At 37.4% G+C, this 16,600-nt stretch overlaps 1 protein-coding gene across 5 annotated transcripts in view; it reads right to left on the bottom strand.

The window, feature by feature from the left end:
- The window catches only part of myom2a (myomesin 2a), a 61,110-nt gene that overhangs the window by 12,831 nt on the left and 31,679 nt on the right, over positions 1-16,600 (bottom strand). For 3 of the 5 annotated variants that reach the window (XM_064324442.1, XM_064324444.1, XM_064324447.1), the window contains 9 exons: positions 11,276-11,293; positions 10,153-10,340; positions 9,020-9,146; positions 7,037-7,215; positions 6,726-6,840; positions 5,567-5,726; positions 5,333-5,439; positions 4,867-4,911; positions 1,289-1,425 (listed from right to left, as the gene is read on the bottom strand). In XM_064324442.1, the coding sequence (XP_064180512.1) occupies positions 1,289-1,425; positions 4,867-4,911; positions 5,333-5,439; positions 5,567-5,726; positions 6,726-6,840; positions 7,037-7,215; positions 9,020-9,146; positions 10,153-10,340; positions 11,276-11,293 (1,076 nt within the window). The remainder of the gene's footprint in view (positions 1-1,288; positions 1,426-4,866; positions 4,912-5,332; positions 5,440-5,566; positions 5,727-6,725; positions 6,841-7,036; positions 7,216-9,019; positions 9,147-10,152; positions 10,341-11,275; positions 11,294-16,600) is intronic. The other 2 variants (XM_064324445.1, XM_064324446.1) reach the window with 1 other exon arrangement.

Below are 16,600 nucleotides of genomic sequence, written 5' to 3'. Positions count from 1 at the left end.
ACCCAACATGTACATACCTGAAAAAATTATGATTATCATGTGAAACATCAGAATACTTCATTCTTTTATTTTTATTTTATTATTGGGGCAAAAAACATATTTTTATGTAACCTTGCTTGCACCATGGACATCACAGTTTGTACAGTTTGTAATCCTAAAACCAGAAAGTGAGTTAGCATTTTGTGCCATGGGTTCTCTTGCATTTCCAATGCATACTTCCCATAGGAATTTTGATGTCTGTAGAAAATAAGGTCTGTGGTTAACATACGATTTTGAGAATTTCACGTTTGGTTCTACAACATAAATTACACCCGTTAATATCGCAACTGTGAATTTCAAAACCGTTACGTGCTTTAACACCTTTCCCAGATGCCAGATCTAGCCAATCCTCGCTCATTTAGGGGGTGTTATATTTTCGGCTTTACAACTCCAGATGTGAGCATCACAGAGACTTGGAAAATGGCTTAAATGAAACAAGTCGTGTACCATTTACAATACTAATTTAGATTAAGTTATATTCATAATTTAGGGCGAAGTGTAGTATAATGGGTAAGGAGCTGGTTGTTGTACCCTTGAGCAAGGTACTTAACCTGCATTGCTTCAGTATATAAGTTGTATAAATGCAATGTAAATGTTATGTGAAAAGTTGTGTAAGTTGTGTAAGTCGCTCTGGATAAGAGCATCTGCGAAATGCCTGTAATGTAATGTAATGTTTTTGGTTGAGGTTGAGAAATTTACACTGAATCAACATTTAATACCTGCCACAATTTCAACTTGTTCAACTTCACCGGATTAGCCACTTTTAAATGTCGTCATCAATCATATAAAAGCGACATAGTACAAAATCAGCAGTTATTATAGTCTCTCAGATGAGTAGCCAAAAATTGACACAGGTCACACGCTTCCAACAGGGGCAAACATAATTATTTGGGTGCATATATACAGTTGAGGCCAAACATTTACATGCACCTAGGCTAAAGATATACAAACTCAGTTTTTCATAAGTCTGCACATTTCATGTTACCATATATTTCTTTTGGCAAGTCAATTAGAACATCTACCTTGATCACATTAGAGATAATTTTAAAACAATCGATTACAGACCGATTTATGTCAGCTTTAATTCACTATAGCAGAATTCGAGTGGGTCAAAAGTTTACATACACCAAGTTGACTGTCTTATTAAACAGTCTAACCAGATTCATGTAACACGGCTATGTGATACAGTCAAAATATACATACAGCAAATGATTCAACTGGAACAGACACAGAGAAATGTTGACTGTACCTCACTACTGGTGACCTCTTTGTCATTGACAATAAATCTGTAGGAGACAGCAGAGGACAGCTTCTGAGCCTGAACCCAGAAACGCACTCGACCTCTCTCCAGGATCTCGTAGGCCAGCCCTGTCTTCAAAGGAACAACTGAAAGGAAAAAAAAAATTGGGTTCAATAGATGTATGGCAGGTTATACTCTCAACAGGATCCATTGGAAAAATAGATTCATCAACTATACGCTTTAGTGGCAACTCCTTAATAACATAGCTAGTCCAGCTAGTCTTAGCTACATTTTGTAATCAGTTGCCCTTGAATAAAACATAAAAAGCAATGAACAATTCTGCAACCCAGTGACTATTTTGCTACACTACAGATAGTACTACTACAACAGCAGTTTGCTAGCCAGATAAAATGGCCAACTACTTGGAACCTCTTGTTCAGATGAGACGAGAGAGGCCGAGAGTCTTTTTTTGTTTTTCTATTGTTTTCTTGTCACATAATGAACTTATAATTAATTTATGAGCCTTCTTAAAATTGTATACATTCTTTAATGCAAAGAGAAGAAAATGCTGTAACACAAGAAACAATTCAGGCAAAGCATTGGGATTTTTTGATAATTATTCAGATTATTATCATCCCTTTTAAACAATATCACGTTGTAGTGTCATTTTTATTTATGAATCATTATAGGCTATTTAAGTCTATTGATCTTAGTTATATAATGAATTAATAGTTTGATTGTTAATCAAGCAAAATAAACAGAAACTGAAAGTAGCCAACTCTTTGATTTAAAGGTAATGCTTTATGCCCCCCTTTTCCAGCGCATGACTATCTCCACACATATTGAAATCCTACACAATAAAATTAAACAAAGAAAAATGCTAACACACAAACCCTTTTTTTGTTTTTTATTTATTGATATTACTATTCTGTTAATTGTTTGATTGATAGCCTAATCAAAAATCAGGTTGAGAGAATATAGGCTAATCATCCTATTAAAGGTGTATTACATCCCCCAGTACACGAAGGATTAAAGCTTTATGCAGCAGTAGGGTTATCTCCCAAGGGAAACTTCATAGTGTAGGTGGGGAGAAGTGTGTCTCAAATGAAATGACCCGCGAAATGCAAGTGTATCCTGTTTTATTGGTATGTGCGTCACATCCTCCTAAGTGAAGTTTGCAAGTGAAGTGTATGAGGGTGAAGCCAAAACTGGATTAGAATGCAACCATAGCCTACAAATGCGCATATTGGCGAATACACATGGACAGTTTTTTTTCAAAGGTCTTCATGTTACCGGTGTTCTTCTTCTGGTGTTTTCTGGTGGTTGACAAACAACATTTTAGAATGTTGCCTGCCTATTTCACATTTCCGGGTATGTAAACCGGATGTAGGGGTAGCTTTCTTCTGGTAACATAAGTTCTGTTTAGTTCTCATAGAAAATAGCTGAGTTCAAAAGCAAAAAACACTTGCAGCGTTTCAGTCCCTGAGTACGAACACCAAAGAAAGTTGTGGATAAGGGCTATAAGGAGAGATGAAGGAAAGGGGTTTGTAGTGAAAATGGCAGCTCTATTGTGCAATAATAGTTCGCTGCAGGCACACAGCACCGCAGCGAGCACCACCAGTAGTCTATGTATATTTAAAATCATAAAAGGCAAATGATTGCTTTCAAAGCAAATATATTTAATGACAAGGAAAACTCTCAGATTTAAGTGCTCTTAAATTGGCAGCATTAAATGCAAAAACAGAAAAGCTATTTTATCAAGAAAGTTACAAAACCAGGTTGATTTTAGGTTTCATAGACTTAGTGAAACATTTTATTTAGTGTGGTTGAGTGAAGAAACTCAACCTGTTATTAGCTAGCTTTAAATTACCGAGACCGACACAAAATATAAAACTATCGTTCATACATACATACACGTATGTACATATGCCCAAGCACCATCAAACTAAAGATTTGCATTGAAGTGTTACTGTATATGATATGTGTTCTCATCTGCTGACTGTATGATGCATAAATAATTTCCTTGTAATTTCCTATTAAATTAATGAATCAGTCAATCAATCAGTGCTCACAGTTTCATCTTGAAAGAGAAATGGGTGACGTGCTGAACAAGTAGAGGAGACTGGGGTTTGTGGTTCCTCCCTGTTTTCACCCAATAAAAAACAAGCTTAAGATTGTACTCATGGACTGACATTGGCTCATGATGACTGACATTGGCTTATAGATTGTCAACCTTGTTCCTTAGGGACTGTAGATTCCCCATGATGATAAAAGGTAAGGGATTTTTTTTTTGCTGCTGAGTCTCTGATGGATACCTCCTTCCTTTCGTGATTCCTAGTAGCCCTATAAGTGGTTTATAATAGATTTTGGGGATCCGATGGTCATGAAACTGCTCCTGATCAGTCAGTTGACGTGATAGGGAGCCATCTGTGTTGTTCATATATTCCAACGTGTAATGATTTCATGGTAGTCCCAGTCAATACTCACACGAGTACTGTATTTGATTTGTTTTGGCAAAGCAGTGACCCAAATTAAAATTAACAAAAAACTTCTAGTAGTGAGAAGACACAAGGATCTGTCCTACACAATGTCGTAAAAAGGACCTTTAAAAACGAGACACTACTAGTTGACACAAGAACACTCATCAAACAGCATAAAAATGAGCTTAAAGGCAGGATTGAAGACAGACACACAGGCACACCTGCTGCCGGTTGCCGCAGAGCAGCGCACAAAGCATATCTCAATGGTTATACCCCAGGCAGGGGCACAGGGGTGATTTTGAACCGGGGGGACACCTAAATGCTAGGGGTATGCGGGGGCATGCTCCCCCAGAAAGAAATCTTTAAAAAAATAAAGCATTTAAATGCCAGTGTACTATTCCATAGGACACCTCCAGGTGGAAAAGAGCATAGCTCTATCTGTATTATTATCAGGAACTGATATGGTTCAGTTTACCAGTGAATTGTAGGAAAGTGGTGCAATCATTGTTGCAGCAAAGATATCAATCAGTGATTTTAATGCATAGCCAACAAACAACACTAAAAATGCAATATTTGCCTTAATAATGCTATTATTGATAAGTCAGTAACAATTTCCCTATGAGCTCGAATTATTTGATCATAAACTGAATGATGTTCCTGCAACTTCACTGTCTTTAAGCTTGTTTTTCAAATTAATTCCTAAGGTCTGGGGCCCTTCCTTTTCACTTGCTGCATTATTTTAAGTCAAGCCATACACTGACTGCAAACACAAAATCCAGTTAGCATTTTAAATTCAAAAGGCCTGATGGCGTCAGCTCTGGCCTTTCTAGTGTTAAATCACACAGTGATTACACAGTTAATTCAGGTCACTTGGCTTCGAATAAGTCGCTGAAGTGTCCTCACAAATATAAGTGGCTTGACAAAATTGTAACTTTAAGCTGGTGGAGGACTGAAGTACTATGTAAGAAAAGAAGGGGAGACAAACTGGTGGCCCTACTTATAACAACACCTTTCCTTCAAATACATTAATTTATGCACACATACTCTGTCAATTCATGTGGAACCTTAATTGCCGGAAATGCAATACGTAAGAAAATAAGTACTTACTTGGATGTCTGATTGCATAGCTGAGTTCAAGCATTTTTGCCAGGTCTGTGAAAGAAAAAATAATATTGTTCTCTGTTTTTGTTTTCCACAAATATGGCACATACAAAAGTTATACATTTATTATAAAAGACCAGGATTTTCCTGTAACACAAATTAAAACATTGTATTTTATTGAACGTTTTAATTAAGACAAAGCCTTGTGACAAGAACACAGAACCTGAAATATTTGTAGCAATGCAAAACTGAATGGAAACAGAATTTTTTGGGTTCCTCATTTTTCTTTAAGAACAGGAACATCACTTAATTCTCAATGCAAATAAAATGATGTAAAAAAGGACATTTATATCATTATTAAAATAAAACAAAAAATCTTTGAATGGCAGTGAGAAAAAAAAAGTATCATTTGATTCACTGAAAAGGTCAAAGATAGGGCAAGACCCACTACGTGCATGCAATCACAACTCACCTTCCTCATTTAAGACATGGCTGGCTGAGACACCATCAGTGTCAGTTACAGCAACAGAGAACGTCCCCAGATCATCTTTGTCAGGACTGGTGAAAGTAAGCTTAGAGCTTGAAAAGAAATATGACATATATTTATAAGATTTTAAAAACCACCCATGAAAAATGCAATTTTTTTTCATTCTGTTTTTTGGTAAATGTTAAACTACAAAGATATAAGGATATAATGATTACTTACCATTTGCCTTTTGTTTCAATTTTGACTCGAGGGGACTCAGTGATTTCTTTATAGGACTTTGACCAGATAAACTGTGAAATCTCACTCATTTCACAGGCTTCAAATGACATGAAAATATCTCCTGTCTCTTCGTCCACTCCACAGTGAATCTCCTTGGTACCTTACAAGTAAGAACAGCAAAATCACAGCTTACAAATACGAAATTTAAGAGGAAAATGTTAAAGAGCAGGATATCATGTCTAATAAGTTAATATAACACCACACCTTTTCACAGGGGTGTAGGAGTGAGTTTGAATTTGTTCCCCAGCCCCTACCACCACCCGTCCACACAATAAATATTACGGATAGCTGGTTCTGTTGTTTCTTTATTCTGTATATATTCAAGATATCACCTAGTCAATAACAGCCCCCCCACCTCCCCCAATATGTTCATTTATACTGACACAGACAATATGGACCACCAACTGAAACATACAGAGCAGGTATGCGCTTTAAAAGAATCAATTCATAGTAATCCACATTCTAATTGTCACCCAAGCTGTTAAGCAGGAATTTTTAACTGCATGGAGCCAGGGGGGAAGCCTCCATTGGAGCTCAAGAATTTGCATCATATTCAGAAGTAAAAGGTTTTTTTTCCTGGAAACATTTTCCCTTAATTTGAGGTATATATTAATGTATTTGGACATAAAGGATTTATTGAAAAAGAAAGCATGCAGTTTTATTTCAGGGACTTCAGTTTTCAATATTTCAAATACTGAAATACACACAATACCTATTGATAGTGCGAGCCAGCTGCTTCTTCTCAGACCACAGCCACAAGCCACAAGCCACAAGCCACATGCACACAGAGTGGGGGCAGAGGAGACCCAATCATACACATATACAGAGAACAAGCTCCAGGTGCCCCGGATGGCCAACAGGTACCGCTCGAGCACTGAACACTGCTGACTGATTACCTCCTATATGTCCCTTACACGATGCAAAGCCAGTTGTGCGCTACACCTTCTGGCCACAGTCTGGCAGCCCAGCACTGGCTATGTGCTGGCACAAGCTGGATTCGGCCCAAGAGTATGAACCCACTTTTATGGTTGTCTTTATTGCATAGTAACTGGTGAGAGCAGTATGCCTTGTTGTAGCTACTGTACGGGAGCTGGGATACCTGGCAGTGCCTTGAGACAGACTGGTTCAGAGTCATCAGAGGCCTTTCCAACTCCTTGTGCATTGACTGCACGCACACGGAAAACATAGGTTTCACCTTTCTCCAGACCAGACACCTGAAAGTCAGATGGAGTACAGTCATGTTGAAATATTAGAAATGTTGGGAATATCTTGTATTTTTCATTGGAAGGGGCAACTGACATTTTCATATCAAAATGTAACTAGAAATACGATCATAAGCTTAATTTAACAAAATTATAATAGTTAAATAATGCAATAGGTTGCATTACGTTCTATTTTAGGGGTGTTTACCTTCAGGTAATGGTGCTTGACAGCAGCTTCATTCACTGTGGTCCACTCACTATGAGCCTTCTTCGATACATCCACAAAGTAACCAGTTACTGCACTTTCACCTGAGTACACTGGAGCTTTCCACTGAATGAGCAAAGAGTTGTTCCTGACCTCCAAGAAGGACAGATCATGGGGTGGACCTGATGATCAAAACCAAACATATAGTGAAATATGTAACATACAATCACTATCCATGGGAAAGAGACAGATCTATAGACAGATCATTTTTTCATCAGTAAAATATTTAGACATTGTAGGGCAGGCATTGACAAACAGACATCTCACTGGCCACACAGGCCTACAACACCTCCAGTTTCTTTTGGAATGCAAATGTGACACTGATCAGGACATTAATTCATATTTTATTTGTTAATAATTCTAATGTTACTATTTATTTCCATGCCCTTCCATGGAACTGTACAAAGGGTCAGGAGGATAATATCAGGATTTACCCAGCTTGCTCGTGCATATAGTCCATTTCCCAGTGAGTCACAAGCCTGGGTTTTAAAGTACCTGGCGTTTACATGCCCCAGACCACACAATGAAAAGGGGCACTGGGCTGGGTTTTAGAGTACCTTCGTTCTTAAATGTCCGAGACCACACAATGAAAGGAAGCACTGGGCTGGGTTTTAAAGTCCCTAGGGCCTCAAACATAGAATTTTATAGTACAACCAGAACCAAAAATTGTGCGTGCACATCATTTGCAGTCTCTTTCTATGTATAACTGGTAGCACAGAGGTAAAGTTCAAATCTTATTTTGGAGTCAGATAACCAAGATAACATTAAATTAATCTCATTCTGGTAGCACTGGGTAAGGCTACACCACTCAGATACTTCTGCTGTTTGGTGTGTCTGAAGGGATTCTTACACAATTATCCTTATATGGTGGCATCATACATCTACAGTGCCTACAGCGGAAAGTATTCAGAACCCTTCACTTTTTCCAAATTTTGTTACGCAAAATTGATTAAATTCTTCTTCATTCTCATCAATCTACACACAATACCCTATAATGACAAAGTGAAAACATTCATCCTCATGTGCAACGAAATCTGCCTGGTCCTTAAAAATGTGCTTATGGTGAATTGGTCCATTCACAAGGTCTTCCAACAGTGCTGGCAAACTCATAGAGTTTTATAGTCATGTCTATAATGAGTTAATATTAAATATTGCTGCAAAGCAATTTGCATATTATTTTTCTAGTTGCTAGAGCTATCACGTTCCATTGATTTCAAATGTGTTTCTTAGGCCTACTTTGCTGTGCAGTGTAATTATTCACACTACGTCTCTTCCGTTGGATTAACACAATATTTTAATGTCTCAGCTCAATTATTAATGTGAATGTTAACCTACGTTTCAGGAGCTGACTTTTTGTTATTGTACTGTGAGTATGGATGTTAATACAACCCACATCAATGGCATGTAGGTATTAATGGCATTTTTGTTGGAATTTTGTCTCTATTATTCATACATGTATACTGTTGTCACTTTTAAACAACCAAACTGATCCGTTTACACTGTCCCGTTTGTACACACTTCATGCTCTTTGAATATCAAGGCTATTGTCAGATTGAGATTGGAAAACGTGTCTCATGCTTGCAATACAATGGAATCGTCACAAGGAATAGTCTGTAGGCATGTTCTGGAGCGCATGGTACACACATCTTCATGGATTTTTCAAGGTTTGTAAATCTCAACATTGGTATGAATTTCGGCATACGCATAATTTATAATCAAATCTGTGCATACGACTGTTCTATGCATGAGGCCCCTGCCAGGCCACACAATGAAAGGGGGCACTGGGCTAGGTTTTAGAGTACCTGGTTCTTACATATCCCAGACCACATAATGAAACGGGGCGCTAGGCTGGGTTTTAGAGTACCTGGTTCTTACATGTCACAGACCACATAATGAAAGGGAGCGCTAGGCTGAGTTTTAAAGTACCTGGTTCTGACATGTCCCAGGCCACACAATGAAAGGGAGCGCTGGGCTCTGAGGGCAGTCCCACACCAGCCAGATTCCCAGCTTGGATGTTAAACTCATAAAATAAACCCTCCTTCAAATTTTCAACCTGCAGTGGAAGAAAAAGTGTAAGAATGGAAGAAATCGAGATTAGATTAATATGGATTAACAATAACTTAAAAACTGTACATGAGAAATAAAATTGATTGTATTAGGCATGCTTCAAATATCATTTGCAGCAGTATATTCATAGAATTTAAGTGTAAAAAATGCAAGTTGCATACTAATAAAGCTCTTATGCTATATGTTTGTGAAAACAGAATTCCCAAAATATGTGTACAAAATAATTGATGTCAAAATGTTATACATTTTGGTTTTCCCATGTAGAAATGACAGCACTTTTAAAAATAAAATACAATTTGGGTCCCGCCCCCCCCCTCAATTTCAGGGCAAAATCATTTTGGGGCACACTAATATTATGTAACAGAAAGCAGTCATGTTTAGTACTTTTTCGCATATCCTTTGCATGCAATGAAATCTGTGATCCATAAACATCACCCAGTGCTGAGAATCTTCTCTGGTGATGCTCTGTCAGGCCAGTACATGACTTTCACTGGCACAACTCTGGTCCTCGTGTTGACAAAGGCCAATAACAGACTCCAAAGGCAATCAAAAGGCTCGAATAAAAACTAGATTCTGAAACCTCTCTTATACCTGCACTAAGGAAGCAATTGAACACACCTGATTAATCAGAAACACTGTGATGCCATTTGTACCAAATGTTACAATGTCCTGACATGGGGGGACTGTATGAAAAGTGCTGTCATTTCTGTAAGTGCTGTAAATGCCCTTAAATAATAGCTGTACACTTCAGCCACATGTGAATTGTTTCATTGCAAATCTATAATTGTGGAGTACATAGCCAAATAAAAAAAGGTCCCCAACAGTATGGAAGGCTAAGTATATAAAGGATCTATTAGTTTAATGGTGTGAATTACTAGAAATAATATGTCAATAACAAAACCCTAGATTCAAGGATGCTTCCTTGACTATTTCCAATATATAGACATACAGTATAAATAAAACTGGTTTGCTGATGGCAGCAATCAACATACTTGAAAAATTCGTTCCTTAATGGGTGGCACATTGACCTCACTCCAGTGCAAGCTGGTCGCCTCACGCTGGTCAATGTAGTAGGCATTTACTTTGGAGCCACCAGAGTACTTTGGATGTTTCCAACCCAGAGTCATGGAGGCACCGTCACAAGACAACAGTGTGATGCCATAAGGGGAGGAGGGGACAGCTGCAGTGGAAACATACATTATAATGCAAATGTGCATCAAATATTGACCACAGACATGCATCAAAAAGTTACCCTCGTACAACAGTGGCACACATTTTTAGTCAGAATTGAATTATTTTGTTTACTGTGTTTTATTTTACAACAGAAAATTTATTTGTGAGAAATTTATTAACAGAAAGATGACTTGCATTTATGCAAATGCAGTGCTCTTTTCTTTTTAAAGAGGGTTGTCGTGTGCAATTTTGGAAAGGAATATGTGTTCTCAGATATTAATTTGTCATGCAGAGCATCAAAATCTGGTCACACTGTTTGTTATGTCAATTTGCACAGGGTTGCTCAGTGCCCAAAAACTGAGAGTTCCATTTCATTTTTCAAAAATATACAATGCTACATGATTACAAATTGCAACTAGATGCATACATAATCCTGTTTACATATTATTATTGACATAAATAAAAATGAAAACAAAGTACAAATGCATGAGCTTGTTATAGGAATTTAAGAATTGTATTGTTATTTGGTTTTTGCCTAATGGTACAAATGTAGGCTTGACAGGCATCAGATAAATACTTGCCTGACATGTTCCTGAGTTTGCATTCAGCCTACACCTAAAGCCCCATGCTCTGGAAACCACTGGAATAAATGCCGTGAAATCTGTGTGAGTCTTTATTTTAACAACCCTCTAAGGTTGTTTAAAGCAAGAATAAATTCTTAAAATGGAACCTCTGTTACTTTGAAAATGAGAGGGAATTGCATTTACAAAGCACTAAATGGTCTGTTCAATTAAATATTGCTTGATTCCATGGTACTGTGAGTTGTGAATGTCAGTTGGGCAGGTAATATTATATTATTATGTGATTGTTAACTAGTGGAATAATGTCACAGCAATGTGAATGAATAATAAACTACATGACAACAAAATTCTTAATACGTACCAATCTTGATTCCTTTTTCTAAACGGAATATTAATGAATGAATATTAGTGAATGCATAAGAGAGAAAGTGCAGAAGAAATGAAACATTGCAGATGAAATATCATTCTTGTGAAATGGACATTATTATGGATTTACAATCACATAAAGCAATAATAAGGAGGTCTCATCATTCAACTACTGCATTTAAGCACTGACCTTTTTACTTAAATGTGTGATATTCACGGATGGCCCTATTTTATTTATGTGCCCCTCCCACTATAGCTTGTTTTATTTCTTCTTGTTTTATTTCTTATTTCTTCTTAGAATGCTTTTTTTTTTTTTTTTACCAATGTGGAGCAGGTTGCTCATTTTAAATCAGCATTGCCCACTTACTCAAAAGAAAATGTTCTTCACATACAATACTATATTTTTAGTTGCAAAACAAGATATTTCAGTTATCGAATCAGCTTTCATAAGAAAAGGAAGGCTGATTTCTCTACATTTCAGTCTGCACCCTGTATCAACTGTCTGATCACAATTATTTTTCACTGAAAAACAATTAATATCTGCTAGGATATGAATTACAGGGGACAGATTTGACCTTTGTCGATAAGCAATTTACTATTAAATGATTCAGCCTGAAATAATGAGTAACTAGAAAATCTGTTTGCATAATATAAGGCAATTGGTGGAATTAAAGTACTTGAAGTTGCTAGAATGCATTAGGACATTGCAAGGATCAACATGGTATTTTTTGGGGGTTAAAAAGCGGAATATCTCAAAAAAGCACACTAAAGAATAAGAAGCTGAACTTAGCTGATTTAATATGTAATACGTTTAAGTAGTCTAAAAATTGTAGGAGATATTGTGGTGGAGGGAGATTCCACTATTTGTGTATCTGTGTTTGTACAGCAGTCAAATCAAGTTTCAAACATTACAAGCATTTGCATTATCCGAGTGTTGCAGATTATGGTATTTATATTTGGCACCATCCCTAGGAGATAGGTCTACAAAAATGTCCAGAACAAAAAAATTATAGAGATGACATTTACTGAAGAATGTGAGTTTGCTTGTTAAGTCTAAAGTGTATGAATTTCCAGCTGTGCTATGATAGCAGTAGTGCAGTTTCTCAGGGCGTTGCAAGAGTATTGCTAGATGGTAGCTAGGGTGTTACTAGGTGGTTGCTATGTGGTTGCTAGGCATTCATAACAGCCAATCAGTGAGGTGATTTCAGGTGCTATTTTCATAATACCAGGCAATTGGTGGAAAGAAAGTATATGAAGCTGTTAGTGTGTTGGGACATCATCAGCTGCAGGGGCCAGAGTGGGCCTACAATGGTCACAGAACAGAAGTACACAAATGTGTATCAGTGTATCACCTCTTCCAGTTTCACTTATGTTCTAATTTTAATATCTAGACAAAATCCATTGAACACTTCAGGACTGTGAAATATGCCAATTGGCAACAATGCTGGAAACTGTGAAATGTGGAACATATTGCATAAGCTAGCTGTGCAAGCTATGCTACCATGTACAAAACACACATACACTTTAATACACACTAACTATAACACTTATTTAGCCATCAGTTGCTAGCTAGCTCCACAAGCCAATGTTGCACACTGTATTGCTTTTGATGTTAGCTAAATAGTTGTTAGCTAAATGGGGTGACTATCATTATCTTTTGAGGATTATTCAGCCAGCAACAAGTTAGCCAACTAGCACCAGCAACAAGTCAGCCAAGCCGTTCCTAATTTAAAGTTGCGAGTACCAGCCTCTTTTGTAATGATGTGTAGCGAAGTTGTAAGCAGAGTTGTATGCTTCAGCAAACACAAGCTAGATGTTAGCTGGTACAGAGAGAAATATTAAATGAGGAACGTCTTGGCTAACCTGTTGTTTGTGCTAGGTTGGCTGAATAAAGTTAGTCAAGCATGCCTTTGAAGTACACATAGCCTACTTCCATGTTGCAGTAAGCTCTGTATAGATTTTTGTGGATATAAAAAGTAATTGTGAATGAAGCAACTTAAATACATTAGATAGTTAGAGAACAATGGATGAAAGAGAGGTTTTGTTCACTTTCATATTTTAGGTAGGCTACAACCCAAACAGCAAGAGACTCTGGGCTGGGTCTGTGCCAATTTTGGCTCAAAGTCAGCACTGTCTTGCCACAATCGGCACAGAACACTGGTCCAAAGATCAAAAAGATAACATTAGTCACCCAATTTAGCTGTAATAACAGCTGTAAAAGACAATATAGTATGCAGGGGTAGCTAGCATAGCTAGCTATAAATTGCTGGCTAACTAAGTCTTATAGTGTGTATTAAAGTGTATATACTAGCACTGAATACCAGGCAGTTTATGCATAGCAAATTTCATGCTGATTGATAGCCGGTAAGTGTGTCTATTGACAACTGAAATTTCATTGGCTGATGGTGGCCATAATTTTCACTTGTCAATTTTAGATTCTATAGGACCTGTAACTAAGACCCAACATGTACTGACTTAAGTTAATTAGCAATTTTGCTTTGTAGTTATAAGCATTTTTTCCAAAATTCTATAATGGCACCACCTACATGCCAAGAACAACGAAATTGTGTGCCCATTTGTTCATCCATTATCTATACCCGCTTATCCTGAGCAGGGTCGCGGGGGGTGCTGGCGCCTATCCCAGTGTGCATTGGGTGAGAGGCAGGAATACACCCTGGCAGGGAACACACACCATTCACTCACACATTCATACCAATGAGCAGAGGTGGGTAGAGTAGCCAAAAACTGTACTCAAGTAAAAGTATTGTTACTTTAAAATAATAATGACTCAAGTAGAAGTAAAAGTAGTCATCCAAATAATTACTTGAGTAAGAGTAAGAAAGTATCTCGTGAAAAGACTACTCAAGTACTGAGTTACTTCATATAATCTGATTTAATGTAATAAGCAGAGCAATGTAAATGAACGTAAAAATCCAAATGTCCAAAATATAAAATTGTAAATGCTGGTCCAATAGAAATAAACAAAATATAAAATAGCCATGTGCAAATTCAAATATGGCCTAAATTATATCCCTTTAAATAAAACAATACACAGGAGGTTCGTCAGAAGAGGAGGATTTTCGCTTTCTGTTGGACTCTATTAAGTCTGTATACCCCGTCAGTTTGTTGGGGTGAACCCTCCGTTGACAGAAAAAATATCAATGAGGCTACAGGGATTTATCCATTAAAATAGACTCATCATCACAACAAAGAGGAGCCTGCTCAAATTCAAACAGAAACTTTATATGTGGGAAACATAATGCTTTGTAGCACCATTATTGTACCTTATGATGCACTTCTCCACGATATTCCAAAGTCCCGTGATGCTTTGCGTGAAATATGTGCAGAATTTCCGGTTTAGCGTAAACAAACGTTATGTATGCTATGCAATGTTCCAGCGCTCACGTCATGACTGTTGCATGCTTCACAAAAACTATTACACTACTAACTAATGCTTACATTACAGTGTGAAATATCCACATTAATACCAGTAACCTATTTAAACACACTCAATTTCAAAAATAACGTATATTACTGAAGTATTTTGAGCAATAATAGCCTACTTACATAGCAATGATGAAATCTTATCTGTGTTCAGTAGATGGAGACAGAGACCGTAAATCAACAATACAGTTCAATCCGCTTCTGTTTTGCTCCAGAAAAAAATGTCACCTAGGTCTATCAGCAAACATACGGCTTAGCTATGCCCAGAAGTCCTCAATAATAATAGTATTTCCCAAGAAATTATGAATAATCGTTGACCACGTTCCGTGCTGCGTCTTTTACTGCTACCACAGAGTGAATGCATAAGTGAATGCGATGATAAGAAAAATTTTGGTTATGCTGACCTAAACAACGCTATTCCAAAAGCAAAATTAGACATGTTATACATCGTTAGAAAGCTTATATTCTCACCTACTGAATAAATGAATTGTTAATCAAGCCAGACTGTACTAAAAAGGGCGACACCGCCGTAAACAACGCCTGTGGTATTACGCACAGCTATTTTGGAAGGTACCCAGGCATCACAAATGCACGTATATTTCACAAACGGATTGTCCAAGACAATAAATGACCACTCAGTCAAATAGTTATCTATCCACAGCCAAAACTAACATACAACTTACCGCCACATATTTTCTCAAGTTCGAAGTTGAGTTCTTGTAGGCTGAAATGTCCACATTTCTAGGCAGACAAAGAAGGCAGCGCATAATGTAACTACTGTTTTTGGTAGTCTGTAAGTAAAACGTAGTTTGAATGTGAGGCCAGGGGTGTTCTGCCTCCTACGAATCACCCGCCGTTGTTTCAGCCATTGTTGTCGCCCACTCATCATTCTGTGTGCTGTGACTAGCTACGTCTGATTAGTGAAACGGAGTCATGTGGGGCTATGACAGCACCAAAGCAAAGACCAGTCAGCCTCTTTGGCTGAAGTCTCTCTGAGAGAATGAAACAAACAGAACGTGCATTGAATAAAAAATGGGTAAAAAATAAAAGTAACGAGCGGAATGTAGCCAAATATAACGGAGTAAAAGTAACATTTAAGTAACAAAAGTAACATTTTTTCTTCACAAATATACTCGAGTAAAAGTGAAAAGTATGTTGCATTAAAACTACTCTTACAAGTACAATTTATTCAAAAAGTTACTTAAGTAAATGTAACGGAGTAAATATAACACGTTACTACCCACCTCTGCCAATGAGTAATTCAGAGTCTGCAATTGGCATGTTTTTGACTGTGGGAGGAAACCAGAGTACCCAGAGGAAACCCATGCGGACACGGGAAGTACATGCAAACTCCACACAGGAAGGCCCCACGCCGAGATTCGAACCCACAACCTTCTTGCTGTGAGGCGACAGTGCTACCCACTCCACCACCGTGCCACCCAAATTGTGTGAAATCTGACATGTTACAGTGTCAGATTTCATTATGATTGGACATTTCGTTCAGGAGTTTTTGTCCAAATGTGAAATTGTGCCATGCACTTAAATTTCATTGGCATGTAGCAGCCATTCTGTTTGTCTAAACAACATTTCTTAAAACCTTAAAAAAGCTTTGAAAAAAGAGTCTATTAAAGCAGGACATTTTCCAATCGGTCAAGTAGTCTAGCAGGAGATGTCATGTAAAAGTTTTTAAGAAAATTCTAAATCTAGAAAATCTAGACAGACACAAAAGAAAATGCTTAGGGATTGAGCTAAGGAATCTCAAAGAATCTTGAGCTATAGGCCAAAATGTAAAAGTGGTTGTAACAGCGCAACCTTTTGGCTAATCTGGATATGTTCAATAAACTGAATAGCAGGTGGTGAAAGAATTTGTGATACC

Source organism: Anguilla rostrata, chromosome 2, assembly GCF_018555375.3.
Source record: "Anguilla rostrata isolate EN2019 chromosome 2, ASM1855537v3, whole genome shotgun sequence".
NCBI classification, from domain to species: Eukaryota; Metazoa; Chordata; class Actinopteri; order Anguilliformes; family Anguillidae; genus Anguilla; species Anguilla rostrata.
This window is presented reverse-complemented; position numbering and strand designations above follow the sequence as displayed.